Source organism: Dipodomys spectabilis, unplaced genomic scaffold (assembly GCF_019054845.1).
Source record: "Dipodomys spectabilis isolate Male_0828 unplaced genomic scaffold, ASM1905484v1 ptg000480l, whole genome shotgun sequence".
NCBI lineage: Eukaryota > Metazoa > Chordata > Mammalia > Rodentia > Heteromyidae > Dipodomys > Dipodomys spectabilis.
The window spans coordinates 1605560-1622583 of record NW_024871157.1 but is presented as its reverse complement, the minus strand read 5'-3'; the positions used below and the strand labels follow the sequence as shown (position 1 = coordinate 1622583).

The 17024-nt window shown below is 49.9% G+C and overlaps 2 protein-coding genes across 2 annotated transcripts in view; both read left to right on the top strand.

Annotated features, from left to right (window-relative positions):
• The window catches only part of Psmd9 (proteasome 26S subunit, non-ATPase 9), a 28697-nt gene extending 13104 nt beyond the window's left edge, over positions 1–15593 (top strand). Inside the window, exons 7-9 of the mRNA XM_042668986.1 lie at positions 11533–11540; positions 12199–12206; positions 15577–15593. The gene's annotated coding sequence lies outside the window, so the exon portion shown is untranslated. The remainder of the gene's footprint in view (positions 1–11532; positions 11541–12198; positions 12207–15576) is intronic.
• Cfap251 (cilia and flagella associated protein 251) overlaps positions 1–17024 on the top strand; it is a 43868-nt gene that overhangs the window by 3086 nt on the left and 23758 nt on the right. Inside the window, exons 4-12 of the mRNA XM_042668991.1 lie at positions 2822–2959; positions 4021–4130; positions 8167–8278; positions 8506–8586; positions 11390–11467; positions 12544–12594; positions 13262–13467; positions 15701–15895; positions 16709–16959. Of these exons, the coding sequence (XP_042524925.1) occupies positions 2822–2959; positions 4021–4130; positions 8167–8278; positions 8506–8586; positions 11390–11467; positions 12544–12594; positions 13262–13467; positions 15701–15895; positions 16709–16959 (1222 nt within the window). The remainder of the gene's footprint in view (positions 1–2821; positions 2960–4020; positions 4131–8166; positions 8279–8505; positions 8587–11389; positions 11468–12543; positions 12595–13261; positions 13468–15700; positions 15896–16708; positions 16960–17024) is intronic.

Below are 17024 nucleotides of genomic sequence, written 5' to 3'. Positions count from 1 at the left end.
GCAGGCAGGAAATTCCCCACATAGTTTGACTGTTGCATAGGGTGCTCATTTCTGTGAAAATTCCTCCTCCTCTTCCTTTCTCCTTTCCTTCCTTTCCTCTGTCTTCTCGCCTTCCATTTTCTTTTTCTTCTGTGCCTCCTTCCCTCTCCTTTCTGTCTCCCACATTGTAACACTCCTCTTTCATCCCTTCTGGCCTCCTCTCTTCTCTCGTGTGGTCCTGAGGCTTGAACTCAGAGCCTGGATGCTGTCCCTGAGCTATTTATTTATTTCTTCATTTATTTATTTCTTTTGTTGGTGGTGGGGATTGAAGTCTGGGCCTGGGCGCTGTCCCTGAGCTCTTCAGCTCAAGGCTAGCATTCTACCACTTGAGCCACAGCGCCCCTTCCAGCTTTTTCTGTTTATGTGGTGCTGAGGAATTGAACCGAGGGCCTCATGCATGTGAGGCAAGGCTCTACCACTGAGCCAGCTTCCCAGCCTTGAGCTTTTTATTTTATTTTTATTTTTTTGTTGGTCGTGGGGCTTGAACTCTAGGCCTGGGCGCTGTCCCTCAGCTCTAGGGTAGCTCTCTCTAGCACTTGAGCCACAGGGCCACTTCTGGTGGTTCATTGGCGATACGAGTCTCACAGGCTTACCTGCCTGGGCTGGCTTTGAACCACGATCCTCAGATCTCAGCCTCCTCAGTAACTAGGGTGACCGGTGTGAACCACCGGCACCTGGCCTCCCTGAGCTTTTATACTCAAGGCTGGCACTCTACCACTTGAGTCACGGCTCTGCTCTGGCTTTTTTCTAGTTCACTGGAGATGAGAGTACGCTGAATAGCTAGGATTGCAGGTGTGAGCCCCTGGCGCCTGGCTCATCTCCTGTGTCTTAGCTGGGTCGGTCTGAGAGCTGCCCTCCCGCTGGTATGCGGGTGTGGCAGGCGTGCACCACTGTGCGCAGCACTGCACAGTCCCCAGGACTCACCTTTGCTGCTGCTGCGGACGTTCCAAGGACGTGCCATCCCAGGCTTGCGAAGGGACAGGAGGGGCTTTGGGCTTTTTGTTGCTATGGATTTTTGCTTCTTCATCTTCTTCTTTCTAAAAGTTGTTTCCTAGGGTTTGCCCTCCCTCTGCATGTAGAAGATTAGGAAGAGACGGATAGAATATGGAGTTTCTCACCTAACTTCTAGTGTAAAGTGTGCTCTTGATGCCGGAGGCTGATGCCTGTAATCCTAGCTACTCAGGAGGCTGAGATCCGAGGAGGATCGTGGTTTGAAGCCAGCCTGTGCAGGAAAGTCTGTGAGACTCTTATCTCCAATGAACCACCAGAAAAGTGGAAGTGGCTCTGTGGCTCAAGTGATAGAGTGCTAGCCTTGAGCACAAAAGCATAGAGAAGCACCCAGGCCTAGAGCTAAGCCCCAGGACCAGCACCAAAACAATCCAGAATTTAGTCTTCCCATTCATGCAGTGAGAATGGCAAACATCTCATTTTCCCACCATCCTTCTGCTGTGCCCTCACCCCAGGCAAAGGTGACCTTGGAAAAACTTCAGTGCCAAAGACAGTGGTCTTGGGGCTGGGAAGGTGGCTCAGGGGTAGAGTGCTTGCCTTGCATGCATGAAGCCCTGGGTTCGATTCCTCAGCACCACATAAGCAGAAAAAGCCAGAAGTGGCGCTGTGGCTCAAGTGGTAGAGTGCTCACCTTGAACTGCTCCTTGAGCTGAGGAGCTGAGGGACAGCGCCCAGGCCCAGAGTTCAGGCCCCCTCACTGAAAACAACAACAAAAGAATGCTTCCTTTTTGTAACTAATTTGTAATATGGCAAAAGGGGTTTCCAGAATGAACAAAATTATCCTTTTCAAATTACTAAGTTTCCAAAAGAACATTTTCCTTTGCATAAGGTAACTGTGAAGAACCAGCCAAGTATTAAACAATTCTGTTCCTAGAAGTTACAGCTTGGGACAATTATGACTCCATCTTCCACCCCTCACAGCCCCACGGGCAGAGGCCTGAAAAAATAGAAATGCTCGGACTGAGCACGAAGACGGGAGAGGAAGGAGGAAGAATTAGGAGGGAAGCCGGCTGTGTTGTCTTCTGTGTCTGTCTTTGGGCTACACTACGGTCCATCTATTCCGCTTTATAAATATTTAACTATTGTTCTGATAGGAGAAAGGAAGTGCCACACTCTGCATTGTGATATAATTTGCTAATTTTGTTGCCAGTCTGGAGAGGCTTAAACCCAGGTCCTGGTCACGTCCCTGAGCGTCTTTCACTCAAGGCTTAGTGTTCTACCACTGGAGCCACACCACTACTTGCAGCCTTTTTGTTTATGTGTGGCGCTGAGGAATGGAACCCAGGGCTTCGTGCATACTAGGCGAGCACTCTACCACTGAGCATCTTCCCAGCCCCACTTTGTTATTTTTAACAAACTCACCGCTCACACTGACACTTACGGCTCCTATTCTATTTATTTAATTGAAATTTTTTGTGCCAGTACTGGGCCTTGAGCTCTTGGCTTTTTTTTTTTTCCTTCCAGGCTGACACTCTACCACTTAATCCATTTCTTCACTTTCCCTTTTTGGTGGTGGTTCACTGGAGATAAGAGTCTCACAAACTTGTCTGCCCAGCTGAGTTCAAGCCATGATCCTCAGATCTCAACCCCTTGAGTAGCTGGGATTACAGGTGTGAGCCACCAGCCTGGGCTAGAACTTTAAATGTCTTCTGTTTACGGTTCACTGAGGCGGCATGCCTCTTCTCCAGGGCCTGCTGCAGGACGCAGGGGGCCTGGGATCCCAGCTCTGGGCTCCACTCACTGGTGTCTTGCTGGTTTTGCCTTGGTCTTGCAGACCCTGACCTGGTCGTATGGATGGAACAGCTCCCTCCCGGTCCTGTACATCCGAGATGAGAGCCGAGTGCTTCTTTATGTGTGCGGGCACACCGCCGTCCTCTTCCACGTCTTCAGCAACGTTCAGCACCACCTTCAGGTGTGCAGCCTGGGCCCCTGAGGCTGGCCGCTTGTCATGGGGTCACGCCGCCCGCCTCGCCTTTGAACTGCTGCAAATCTGTCTCTGGAAACACTGTTTCACATGGGAATCCTGTCAGCTGATCAACAGCTCCACACAGGGCCTTGTTCCTTTTCTGGTCATAAGGATTTGAAACAGCTGGGTGTTGCAGGAGTGCGTTCCTGTGATCCCAGCACGAGGGGACTGAGGCAGGAGGATCATGAGTTTGAGGCCTGCCTGGACTCAAAACAAACCAAAACCCAACCCAAACACAGAGGATCTGAAACCTCTGTAAAAATGTGGACAGAGGCTGGGAAGGTGGCTCAGTGGTAGCATGCTTGCCTAGCATGGAGGAAGCCCTGGGTTCGATTCCTCAGGACCACATACACAGCAAAAGCCAAAAGTGGTGCTGTGGCTCAAGTGGTAGAGTGCTCGCCTTGAGCAAAAGAAGCTCAGGGACAGTTCCCTGGGCCCTGAGTTCAAGCCCCAGGACTGGCACATACTTGTGGCCGTGTATGTGTGCATGTGCACGCACACACACACACACACACACACACACACACACACACACACACACAACACAATTGAGCCTTGAACACAGGACTAACAGCAGGGGGATGGGACGTGTTGAAGGCAGCTTGCGGGACCTGCAGGAGTCCTGCCATGCCGGGTTAGTGGCTGGAATGTGTCGCCATGCTTTATCCCAAGCGCTGTTCTGTATTACGAGGCTGTGGTCATGGAGAAAACAAACGTAGACTCTGGTCTCTAGGAGCTGCTGATGTAGCACAGACACAGCTGCCAGCCTCCCAGGGACCAGGAGGCGGTGGTCGCTGGTGGTGACTGGAGGCTGGGGGCGGGGAGGGGGCGCGTGCGCAGGGTGAGCCAGGGCTTCTGGCGGGACCGGCGTGTCCTCACCTGTGCTAACAGTGTCCTCTTTGTGCTGAGCATCACAGGTGCGCATCTTCCCGAGGGCCGCATCCTCCCCGGGGTCAGGCCAGGCCAGGCCCTGGAGGTGTCACGGTGTTTCTTCTCCCTCTCCCCAGGGCCACTCCAACATCATCTCCTGCCTGTGCGTCAGCGAGGACCGGCGCTGGATCGCCACTGCGGACAAGGGGCCGGGCTGCCTCATAATTATATGGGACTCCTTCTCAGGGTAGGCCGGTGCAGCTGCGCCTCCCCTCCTGCCTGCAGACTGGCGGCCACAGGGACTAAGCAAAGGTGGATCGCTGAGGTCTAGAAACTTGGTTTGTTGTGAGTTGAGGCCAAACAGGCTGGAGGACTCCCTGCAACCCAGCTCACAGAAGTTCAAGGCACAAACCCCAGGCCAATTACAACGAGAAACATACTTTTACAAAGTCAGATTTTTCTAGTTATTGGACAGGCCCCCTCTTCTGGAAAGTTCCTAATGATCGCCACTAGGATTTTCCACACTATAGCTCTACACACACGTTTCACGCAGCCCAGTCTCTCAGCTGTGGGTGTGATTCTCCCCCCACCCCGGGGCTGGGGCTTGAACTCATGGCCTCACTCTCTTGCTTGACACTTGAAGGTTAAAGAAAAAAAAATCTCTTGCTGGGCACTGGTGGCTCACACCTATAATCCTAGCTACTCAGGAGGCTGAGATCTGAGGATCATGGTTCAAAGCCAGCCCGGGCAGGAAAGTCCGTGAGACACTGATCTCCAATAAACCACCAGAAAGCCGGAAGTGGCTCTGTTGCTCAAGTGGTAGAGTGCTCGCCTTGAGCTGAAGAGCTGAGGGACAGCGCCCAGGCCAGAGTTCAAGCCCCACTATTGTCAAAAAAAAAAAAAAAAAGGCTTGGATTTTCATTTAGAATGGCTTCAACCCATAATCTTCAGATCTCAGCCTCCTGAGTAGCTACTGTATAGGAACACAAGTTTACTTTTTTAGTACAGTTTTAGATTTACGGGAAAATTGAGAACTCTCCCACCTCTACCCTTTGCTTCCTGCTGTCAGCCTTGTGAATAGCTAGGATTCTGACAAGGGCTGCGGTTGCCCAGTGCTTCCCCCCCCCCCCTGCTTTTTTTTCTGTGCCAGTCTGGGGGTGTGAACCTAAGGCCTAGGCACTGTCCCCTAGGCACTGTCCCTAAGCTTTTGTGCACAAGGCTAGCACTCTTCCACTTGAGCCACAATGCCACTTTTGGCTTGTTTGCTGGTTAATTGGAGAAGAGTCTCATGGACTTTCCTGCCCAGGGTTGTCTTGGAACCAGGATCCTCAGATCTCAGCCTCCTGCGTAGCTGCAATTACAGGCACCCGCCACCCCTGTGGGCTTCTTAATTCCTGGGCCTAGAGGCAGATGATCCCCTTGTTTAAGATCAATTAATGGATCCAGATGAACAAGAAAGAAGTTGTTCTGGGTCCTAGAATGGAGGCCCAGGCTAGTGTCAGCAGTGATCACGTTGGTTCTCGTCTCCCAATTCCATCCTCACCTTACCTGAGGTCACCTGGTGTGGGTGACGTCACCTGATAGTGCTGACACAGAGCGCTCATTTTCTTCTTTCTTTTTTTGTCAGTGGTGGGGCTTGAACTCGGGGCCTGGGCGCTGTCCCTCAGCTCTTCAGCTCAAGGCTAGCGCTCTACCACTTGAGCTACAGCGCCACTTCCAGTTTTGGGTGGTTTATTGGAGATAGGAGTTTCATGGGCTTTCCTGCCTGGGCTGGCTTTGAACCGCGATCCTCAGATCTCAGCCTCCTGAGTAGCTAGGATGACAGGCGTGAGCCGCCGGCACCCGGCTAGAGCACTCATTTTCCCAGGGCTTCTCTGACTTCTCCTTTCCTTGGACCTCTGCTCTTCTCCTTCCCCTGTGTCTCATCGGTCTCCCCTTCCCCGGACATCCGTGAAACGTGGCCTTCCAGGGCCATCACCAGGGTTTCTTGTTTGCAAAACTACCTCCTTGTCAGTGTCTTACAGAATCTCGAAGGCAGCGAGTTCTTTGTTTAAATCTGAAGTATAATGTGTCTCTGGTTAACAGCTGAAATGCCTTGTCAGTGTGAGGTTTATATTAGTCCAGATGGTGACTTTGGGACCCTGAAAACATCGATTGCTCAGAGATCGCTCTGGTTTTAGAATGGATATCTACTTTATTAAAGCTACAAGTTAAAAACCATGGTTCATCATCATGCTTTTTTTCCCCTTCAATTTAACAATTTTACTTTATTTACTGTAAGTCTAGTACATTTTTGCAATCACTGGTAAAAAAAAAAAAAGGTTTTGATTATAGTTGGCCTCACAAATTTGGTTATTAACGCTTTTGTTTTTAAGCATTTTAAACTACATTTGGAAATCTTATATAGTATTTTTTCTTTTTAAGTTTTTTTTAGCAGTCTAATTAGCAAACAAATTCTCCACAAGTACTTAAATAATTCCTAGAAAGCTAGTAAATTTAGACAGAAATATGGTAAAATTTAAGTTTTCTTAAGTGCTCTAATATTGTTTATGAACATAATATGATTTTCAATTTTGAACTGCAAGTTTAAATCAACTACTTAGTTTAAATTAGAATCACAAATCTAATCTGTTAGATATGTTGGTATGTCAAATTCTCTTACACGTTATTTTCTTACCATGCAAATGTTAATAGTACAGACCTGGCCAACTTCATCTTCTCTTTGTTTAATTCTAAATATCTCTGGGGTTCAATTCTCCATTGTGTCATTTCCCAGCAACTTGAGGGCCGCCTTCCAAATGCATTTTGGGGGTTCCTGCTCAGTGGGACGAAGTTTCTTAGATGATAGAGAACCACAGTGTCCCCTCAGCTGGGGCACAGACTTGGCTCCAGCCCCCGGGCCCTGTGACATACAGAGGCCTGTGTGCATTCACTGGAACAAGGAGTCATAGCCGAAGCCAGTGGGCGCAAACACAACCCAGAGTCAGGCCCCATGGACCCCTCGCCTGCTCCCCCCCCCCCCCCCCCCCAGCGCGAGAGCTTGCTTCCCCCACTGCCGAGTGTTCTTTTATTTATGCTCTTTGGCTCTCTTAGGCATTTCAATGTCCCATCTCATTCTGGATGGATATTTGAGTTCTTTCTTTTCTATTCTTTTCTTTTCTTTGTCGGTCCTGGGCTTGACTCAGGTCTTGGGCCTGAACTTTTCTCTCCCTGAGCTTTTTCACTCGAGGCTAGCACTCTACCACTTTGAGCCACGGAGCCATTTCCAGTTTTCTGGTGGTTAATAGGAGATAAGAATCTCACGGACGGGGCTGGGAAGGTGGCTCAGTGGTAGAGCGCTTGCCTTGCATACCTGAGGCCCTGGGTTCAATTCCTCAGCACCACATAAGCAAAAAAGAAAAAACCCAGAAGTGGCACTGTGGCTCAAGTGGTAGAGCGCTAGCCTTGAGCTGAAGAGCTGAGGGACAGCGCCCAGGCCCAGAGAAAGAATCTCATGGACTTTTCTGCCCAGGTTAGCTTTGAATCATGATCCTCAGATCTCAGCCTCCTGCGTAGCTAGAATTACAAGTGTGAGCCACCCGTGACCATCTAGCTCTGTGTGTGTGTGTGTGTGTGTACTGAAGCTGGAGCTCAGGGCCTGGGCACTGTCGGTTCCTTCTTTCCTGTGTGGCTAAGCCCCACAAATTGGCCCCAGGAGTGAAGGGGGCTGCGGGCTCCTGAGAGTGCACGGCACACATGCTGACATCTGCCCTGAGTTAGGCCTTTTGTTCCCACGAAATGAAGTTCACAGAATAGAAAATCGGGCCATTTGAAAGGGCACTATGAGCCGGCCTTTGTGCACTCACGATGTACAACCATAACCTTCAGACTATTTTGATTTTGATTACCCGAAAGAGGCCGTGAACCCCTTAGCAGTCCCCTGCTCCTCCCTCCCTGAGCCTCCATCTGCTTTGTCTCTGATGTGCTGTGGGGATATTGGGTCCAGCAGAGCCGTATCCTATGTTGCTTTGTGTCTGGCCTGGTTGTTAATGTCACACGGTCAAGTGCCCTGGCCCATGTCAGAGCCATAGTCCTCTGGATGCCATAGTGGGTAATAGTGCCTATGCGAATTAAACGCGTGTTCTCATAGGTTATAATGAATACTTCATTATGCGTACACCTTCATGAGATACTCTTCTGTGTGGCTGGCGCGTGTGTTTGCTGGGGTGTGGGAAGGTTTGAGCTGAGCTTGGGGGAGCTACAGGGTCCCCCTAAGTGTCATTCCTCCATGTCTTATTTGGCAGAATTCCTGTGCACACTATATTTGACAGCTGCCCGGAAGGTAATGGCATAAGAACCATAGCCATCACCCGCGATGCCAAGTATCTGGCAACCATCTCCGATGCCGAAATCCAGGTAGAGAGCCGCCAGTCGTGCTGCGGGCGGCTCTGGCGGGCGGCCGGGCATTGGTGGGGCTCTCTGCTGACCAGAGCCTCAGTGCAGGGACAGAGCTTCCATGCGGAGGCTTGGCTGTGGTCCTTGGCGCAGTTCCCCAATGTTTCAGGGTGGCCCCAAGTGGCGTGGGTTTCTTCGGGCGCCGTCTGCGTGCGGCCTCTCACCGTGCTCGGGGGTCTGCCTTGCAGCAAGTGTGTGTGTGGCGGTGGACACTGGCCGTGGACAAGCCGGCCTGCACCCTGGAGCTGCCCAGGGAGTATGGTTTTCAGGTGAGTCCAGTGGCCCAGGTGAGATTGTACCTTTCCTCTTGGTGGGAGTTTTGCTTACGGTGCAGTGAGGTTTGCTCTGTGGCATCTGCCACTTGAGCCACGCCCCAGCCCTGGGTGCTTTGGCTCTTTTTCAAATAGGGTCTTGTTCTTTGTCCAGACTGGCATGGACTGCGGTCCTGCTAGTCACATTCCCTACATAGCCGGGATGACAAGCACCCGCCACTCACCACCTTTGTACTGGCAGTGTTTCTAGAACTTGTTTTGGCCAGGCTGGCTTTGAACTCTGATTTCCCCAATCCCAGCCTGCTGAACAGCTGGAATTATATAGGACCAGGCCTAGCTCCCCACCACACCACTTTGAGATAGATAGAGTGTCCCTGTGTAGCCCAGGCTGGCCTCCTGCCTCAGGCTCCCGAGTGTCAGGATTACCGGCCTCTGTTGAGAACTTTCTGAGAGTACTTGCACATCTTGTAGCTCACATTTATCTTCACTAATAATAGTGAATGTGTTTCAAGCACTTACTATGTGCCAGAAGCTGCTAAATTCTTTTTTTCTGCCCCTGATCCTGGGGCTCGAACCCAGCCTGGGCCCTGTCTCCCTTTGTGCTCAAGGCTAGCCTTCTACCCCTTGAGCCACTTCCAGCTTTTTCTGAGTAGCCTTGGGAGATCAATGAGGCTCACAGACTTTCCTGTCTAGGTTGACTTTGAACCCTGATCCTCAGATCTCAGCCTTCTGAGTAGCTAGGATTGCAGGTGTGAGCCACTGGCGCCCAGATACTAAATTCTTTACTTGGGGCTGGGAAGGTGGCCTAGTGGTAGAGCACTTGCCTAAATTCTTTACTTACCTCATATAATCCATGCAAACCAGCTAACGTGGGGATATAAATCTGAGGTGAGTGCTATTAATTATTCAACGTGTCTGAAGCCACCTGGTAAGCAGCCTTTCCCATTCCAGAAGTATGTTTTAACTGTTTCCAACCCTGTCACGAACGTGGAAGGTCTATGGAGAGGTGGCCACGGCGACCTCCCCCCCTCCCCGTGCCCCACCTCCATCAGCCTTGGCTTCCCCCTCCCTGCCCTCCTCCTCCCCTCCCCCCAGTGTCTTTCTATAACTAATGCAGCAGCCAGCTAACTGGCATCTAGGGCGGGTTTTTTGGGGGGCTGCACAGGTGTCTTTTGGATAGTGATTATATTCAATATGCGCATCACTCGGGCAGCACTGACATCTTTTTTTTATTTTTTGTGCGGGTCCTGGGGCTTGAACTCGGGGCCTGGGCACTGTCCTTGAGCCTTTGTGCTCGAGGCTAGCGTTCTACCACTTGAGCCACAACTTTTTTTGGTGGGTAATTGGAGATGAGTCTCGTGGACTTCCCTGCCTGGGCTGGCTGTGCACCATGAGCCTCCTGAGTAGCTGGGGTGTCAGGGTTACGGGCGTGAGCCCCTGGCGCCTGGCTGGCTTTTTGTAAAGTAAAGCTGTCCTCTGGGGCTCTCGCCGTGTCCCTGCTTTCTTTGCATCTTGACCGCACTCTGTGACGTCTGTGCTCTAGGCCTCTTTCCCGTTGGCTTTCCCACCGTTCACAGGTGCATCTTCGGTCTGTGGGGTTATTTTTGGGGCTCCCAGTCATGTTGCCAAAGGCTTGCAAATCCCGGGTGACGCCACTTCCAAAGAAGACTGGGTTTGGATGAGCAGCTGGAGTGGGCAGAGCTGGCTCGGGCCTGGAGGGTGGCCCCAGTGCCACACCAGGGTGATGCCAGCACGGGCAGCCGCGGGCAGGGCCGGGCCGGAGGCGGCGCCGCAGCCTCCACCGACACACTCTGCACGCTCCCAGCCCTGCGTGGGCCCCTCGCGGCGCGGGTCTGTTACTGCACGTCACCGTTTCCAGCGCAGTCACTGCTGGAGGGGTTTTGGCTTTGGGTGCCAGATGCTGGCCGTTTGCCGTCTTGACGGGGGTGGGGTCTTGCCATGTCTTCCTTTCATCTTGTAGGCTCTGTCCCAAAGGACTGAGAACACAGGTGTTTGTGGGTGGGCTCCCGAGGGAGCGCAGGGCTGAGCCCGTGCGTGTGCGAGGCCGTGCGAGGCCCTGAGCTCAATACCCAACGCTATTGCCGCTGCACGCTTGTCTCGCTGCCTCTTCCAACACATGGTGACGAATTCCAATAAATAGAACTTGGAACCAGAGCACATTTTACGCTATTTACTTTAAGAACACCGGTTAAATGATATATTTTTTTTTTTTTTTTTGTCGGTCGTGGGGCTTGAACTCTGGGCCTGGGCGCTGTCCCTCAGCTCTTCAGCTCAAGGCGAGCGCTCTACCACTTGAGCTACAGCGCCACTTCCGGTTTTCTGGTGGTTTATTGGAGATAGGAGTCTCATGGTCTCTCCTGCCCGGGCTGGCTTTGAACCGCGATCCTCAAATCTCAGCCTCCTGAGTAGCTAGGATTACAGGCGTGAGCCACCAGCGCCCGGCTTTAAATGATATTTTTATGGTTACCAAATGCTGGGTCTTTTCTGTTTTCTATCCATACTTACCTATCTAGCCGTTATTTATTTGTTTTCCAGAGGATCTTTAAAAGCATCGTTTGTATTGCTTCAGTTTCGTTATATAGAGAGGGAGATTTCATTGTTACATTCCCACACACATCCAGACTATAACCATTCAGTGTCCCCTGCCCCCCCCCTTCCTCGCTCCCTCTCAGTTATTGATTTTTAATTAAAATGCTCATTTAACTTTAACACTTGGCATAACCAGAGAGAAACAGAAAATGTGTTATTAGCTACTAAATTCTTACATTTTACATTTCAGACCCACCTTGTTTTCAATCCAACAAATAACAGAGAACTCGTGAGCAATAGCCGAACACAAACCATATATTATTTGTGGGTGAGTAGAAATACCTTGATTTGTTTTGGACATGGGCACAAGAAAATATTTATTCCTTTGAATATAGATGATGGCAAGATAGTAACTATTTAGGCAACAACAAATACATATAAAAATGTTTTGAGGGGGAGCTGGGAAATGGGAAGGGATGGGAAGGGGAAACAAAGGAGGAGGCAACAATGCTTGATAAGAAATGTACTCATTATCTTGCCCATGTAATTGTAACCCCTCTATACAGTATTTTCACAATAATAAAAAAGAAAGAAGAAAGAAAAAAAATGTTTTAATTTAATTATGGTATTTATACTAGTCCCATTGGAAGTCAACATATTAAATCAGAAACAGATAATTAAATTTCATTTCATTTTTGGAAGGTAATGAGGCAAATATTTATTTGAAAACATTTCATAGGTCTACAGGATAGACCTTGGGCTTTATTCCCCTTCAGGAAGGAATTAGCAAACAGCTCAGCTACAGAGCACCAATAGAGGCTGGAGTAAGAATTAAAAAAATGTTGGGGCTGGGAATGTGGCTTAGTGATAGAATGCTTGCTCAGCATGCATGAGGCCGAGGTTCGATTCCTTGGTGCCACAGAAACAGAAAAATAAATCCATAAAATTAATTAAAAAGAAAAAAGGAAACATGAAGTTAAACAGAGGGTTCCCACCAGCTTCAGTGATTCCACGCAGGACAGATGCCCACGCAGACATCCACTGGGGCTACAGGAGGCTCCCTGTGACTTTTCTGCCCAGGCTGGCTTCAAACTGGGATCCTCAGATTTTAGCCTTCTGAGTAGCAAGGATTACAGGCGTGAGCCTCTGGCTCCTGGCTTTAAAGCCTTATTAATACAGAGTTAAAGTTCCCATTGAGTACCACTTACGATCATCTTTTAATTGGCGCTAAAGCACGCATTGGCTTTTCTTCTGCAGCCTTGGTGGAGATTCTCCAAGGCAGCCGCGCTGCGTCCTCACCGGGTGTAGACTCGCTTTATTTTGGTTTTCCTATTACGTAGTTCCTGTTTTGGAAACCAGGATTTTTTTTTTGTAGTGCTAATTTTTTTTTCTGTTTCTTGTCAGCTTGAACACAAAAATATACTAGTTCACAGCGCCCCACTTTTAACAGAAAAAGTGAGTACCACCAGTGGCATTTTTATACACAGGATTTTGTGGAGACTAGGTACGCGTATGCATGCCTGGCTGTGTTGAGCTATGCTTTGTGTGTGTTTGCGTTAATCCATTGGGAAATCGTTGGAACATCTTCCCATGGGTCTGTGGATTAAAGCTGTGTAAGTGGAGTGTGAGCAGGTCCCTTTTGAGATGGCTCAGTCCAGAGTGACCAAAGAATGAATGGCATGGGGGAGTCAGATGCTCAGGAGTGGGCCGGGTGGCGGGAGCCAAGGTGGAGAAGCTTCCATCTGCCTGCTTGCTTCAGGCTACTTGGTCTCAAGTGGATCTTGAGTTCAGTGTCCTAAAGCATTTTCTGTGCTTGATGTTTGATGCTCATAGAATTTGCTCTCAGAGGGCACGCTAGGGTTTTCCTGCTTCCATTCTGCTCTGTGTGTGTGTGTCTGTGTGTCTGTGTATCTGTCTGTCTCTCTGTACCAGGGCTTGAATTCAGGGTCTACTACTCTTTCTCTCTTTGCTTTTCTGCTCACTGCCAGTACTCTACCACTTGAGCCATGCCTCAACTTCTGATTTTTTTTGGCTAATTGGAGAAAAGAGATTTGTCTGCAAGGGTTGGTTTTGTTTCTCTTGCCCACAGTAACTCAAAGCATACCCTGTCTTTGATCCACAGACATTCAACAAGCTCGTGGGGAAATTCAGCCAGTCTGTCTTCCACCTGAACTCGATGCAGATCCTGTCCGCCACGCTGGAGGGCAAGCTGGTGGTGTGGGACATCCAGCGGCCACACTTGCCGGCCTCCGGCCTGCCCTACCTCAAGCCTTGCAAACTGGTGCACTTGCAGAAGGAGGGCGTCACGGTGCTCACCACCGTCGACAGGTACCGAGCTTCATTAACAAGCGGCTTTCAGCCACTAGAAAAGCATGTGGAAACCCTTCTGTCTATGCATTTGTATTTGAATAGGAGGTGTCTGGGGAGGGTCATAATTATCTGGGTGCCTCCACGCCTCTGGGAAGAGCTGATAACAGGATGGAGTGTGGGGGTGGGTTTATTCTTTGTATAGTTCCATTAACACTCATTGGATATATTATTTTACGGCCCAGGCATGCATTATGTTTTTTAAAAAAACTCTCTATGTTGATGAAACAAAAAAGTAACTGATTTTTTCCTTCTGTGATGTTTTTGTATTCTTGTGACTTTTTTTTACCCCCCCCCCCCCAATTTTAATTCAGGAAAATAATCCCAATAACTATATTGTTTGGTCTGACTGAAAAAATAACATGTTCACATTATCTAAAGATCAAATATGCCAGGTCCTTTTGAGGAAGAGGGTTGAGACAGGGTCTTGCTACGTGGCCCAGGCTGGTGTTGAACTGTGATCCTCTTGCTTCAGCTTCCCTTGTACTGGGATTACAGGCATGTGCCACTATACTCGGCTTTCAGAACTTTATAAAAATCGGAGCTCTTTTTGATTTTTGAGAGGCTGTGAGGACTCAGATGAGCACAAAAAGAGTGACAGAACCTCTTTTATTACATCTCAGCTGGTGACCTTGAGCAAAGAACCTACATTTCTCCATCTGTGAAATGGTTACAACAATATGTCTCTGAGATTTCATGAAGATTTCATGAGACAGGGCAGGTACAACTATACTGCCTGGCACACAGAGCCCAGGTAAATGGCAGCCGACTTGGGTGTGTTAGAGAAGTTTGCAGATGTGTTGAGATCATACCTGCAGCGAGGAGCTGGCTATGTGGTTGGAGTGACATTCCGTCTGCTTTCAATAGGCCTGTTAGCTTTCATTTGTCTTTTTCATTGCTTTGTTGGTCCTGAGGTTGGACTTAGGGCTCCGTAAAGACCAGGCCTGGATTCCCCCTCTCCACGTTTAATCAAACCCAGCCAGTACGTGGGAGCCTGGGGAGGGACAGGGCCCGTAAGAACACTACCGGTAATCCTAGCTACTCAAGGAGATGAGATCTGAGGATCATGGTTCAAAGCCAGCCCAGGCAGGAAAGGCCATGAGACTCTTATCTCCAATGAACCACCAGAGAACTGGAAATGGAGCTGTGGCTCAAAGTGGTAGAAAGCTAGTTTGAGCTGAAGACCTCAGGGACAGCGCCCAGGCTCTCAGTTCAAGCCCTTTGCCCAATAAAAGCAAAAACAAAAACAAGAACTAAAAAAAAAAAACACTTAACCTGCTTTGCCACTTCTGTCCAGAAGAGGGCAGTAAAAGAGGCGCTGGCCAATTATTCTGTCCACCTGCCTTGCTTGATCATCAGAAAGCTCATTTAATCACTTTGCATAATCTATGAGAAATTCCCCTGCTCCTCCCCCATCTCTGATTAGAATTGTGTCAGAGTCTTTATTTAAAAAAAAAAAAAAAGCAGCAACAAGCCTACTGGGGTGGATCAGATGACTGGAAATAGCAGCCATTTTGTCACACCCCACTACCCGGGCTATGGTAGCTGGATGCGGTTTTACAGTGTCTCTAACAGGAGCGCCTTCCTCCCAAGCAGCTGAAGGCCCATGGCCAGCCTGTGTGCTTTCAGAGGTTGCTTGATGGACTCTCCCCTCTGTCTGAGGTCTTATGGCGGAGAATGTAAATCACCGTCCACCACCACCTTGGTGACAGCTGACCTTGGGGAGAGAGGAGCATTAGACTCCCCCGAATACCCTGTGCAGTCCCGCCTTTCAGCCCTGGAAGATTGCTGATGACCACTGGGATATACTTTTATTTTGGTCAGTCATGGGACTTGAACTCTGGGCCTAGGCACTGTCCCTCAGCACTTCAGCTCAAGGCTAGAGCTCTACCACTTGAGCCACAGCGCCACTTCTGGCTTTTTCTGCTTATGTGGTGCTAAGGAATCAATCCCAGGGCCTCATGCATGTGAGGCAAGCACTCTACCCCTGAGCCACCTTCCCAGCCCAACTTTAGTCTTTGAGAGCAAGTTTCCCAACTTCTCTGTATGTTGGTTTCCTAGATGTGACACAGGGCAACAGGAAAGCCAGAGTCATGGGGCTGGGTGACAGGGAATCCCTGTGCCCAGGGCCTGGCGTGAGCAGGTGCTCCACGCTCGGGTTTCCCTCCATCTAACGCGCATGCCGCTCCTCCAGCTACATCGTCACCGGCGACATCAAGGGGAGCATCAAGTTCTATGATGACTCGCTGTCCATCATCAACTGGTATAGCAACTTAAAGCTGAGCTCCATCAGGTCTCTGTCCTTCGCCAAGACGCCACCCAAACCCCCTACCGACACGTCCAACCTCCCCTCCGACTGCACCCTGAGAGGCGACATATTTGTTGTCAGGTGAGCTGTGGATGAGTCCCATCATTAGGCATCTTCTGACTGGAGAAGACCATGGAAGATCACAGATGCCATCTTTCAGCCTGCACACAGTGGCTGTCCTTCCTGCCCCAGGCGTGAAGCCCAGGCCTGCAATCACGGCCTTCTAAGCCTTGGGAGGCTGAGATCTGAGGATCCTGGTTCAAAGCCAGCCTGGGCAGGAAAGTCCATGAGACTCTTATCTCCAATGAACCACTAGAAAACTGGAAGTGGCGCTGTAGCTCAAGTGGTAGAGTGCTCGCCTTGAGCTGAAGAGCTGAGGGACAGCGCCCAGGCCCAGAGTTCAAGCCCCACGACCCACAAAAACAAAACCAAAAACAACAAAAGTATCTTGAGAGTTGGTGCTGGCCAGTCCTGAACCAAGCCTGTCCTAGCCACTGAGGTTAAAAGCATTGGATAATTAATAGCCATAACATTTCAGGACCGAATTATCTGTGCGTCTGCTTAATTACCCTTGCAGTCTTTACAGGCGCATCTGTATGTGTGCGCCCAACTCCATATTTGCATACACAAATGAATATTTGCATGTGCAGATTAGCTAATTGTTCAACTGACTGTCCATCTGCATACTTAATGACTCAATTTACATGTGGAAAGTGGACTTGTTTCACTCACAAATGGAGGATGCTGGGTGTTGGCGGTGTATTTTTGGAGATGTTGGGTTAATAATGTCAGGCAATTATAGCCCACAGGGGCGTTCCGTGTGAGATTAGCCGCAGAATGGCTGGCGAGCCCCGCTCCCCACAGACACACTGTTCACCCGCTCTTTGCAAACAGGAATTTCATCATTGCCACGTGTGATGCCTCCGTGTACCACCTAACGGTAGAGGGCACCAAACTGGAGAAACTCTTCGTAGAGCCCAAGGAGGCCATCTGTGCCATCGCCTGCCACCCGTACCAGCCCCTGCTCGCCATTGGGAGCACGTGTGGCATGATCAAGATGTGGAACTACGAGAAGAAGAAGTACCTCTTCAGCAGGGTCTTTGAGAAGGGGCTGGGCGTCCAGAGTCTGACCTACAACCCGGAAGGTATTTGCACACAGGGCCGTGCCCTCGCTCTCGGGTCCCCGCCACACCCTGGGCCTCTTCGCCGC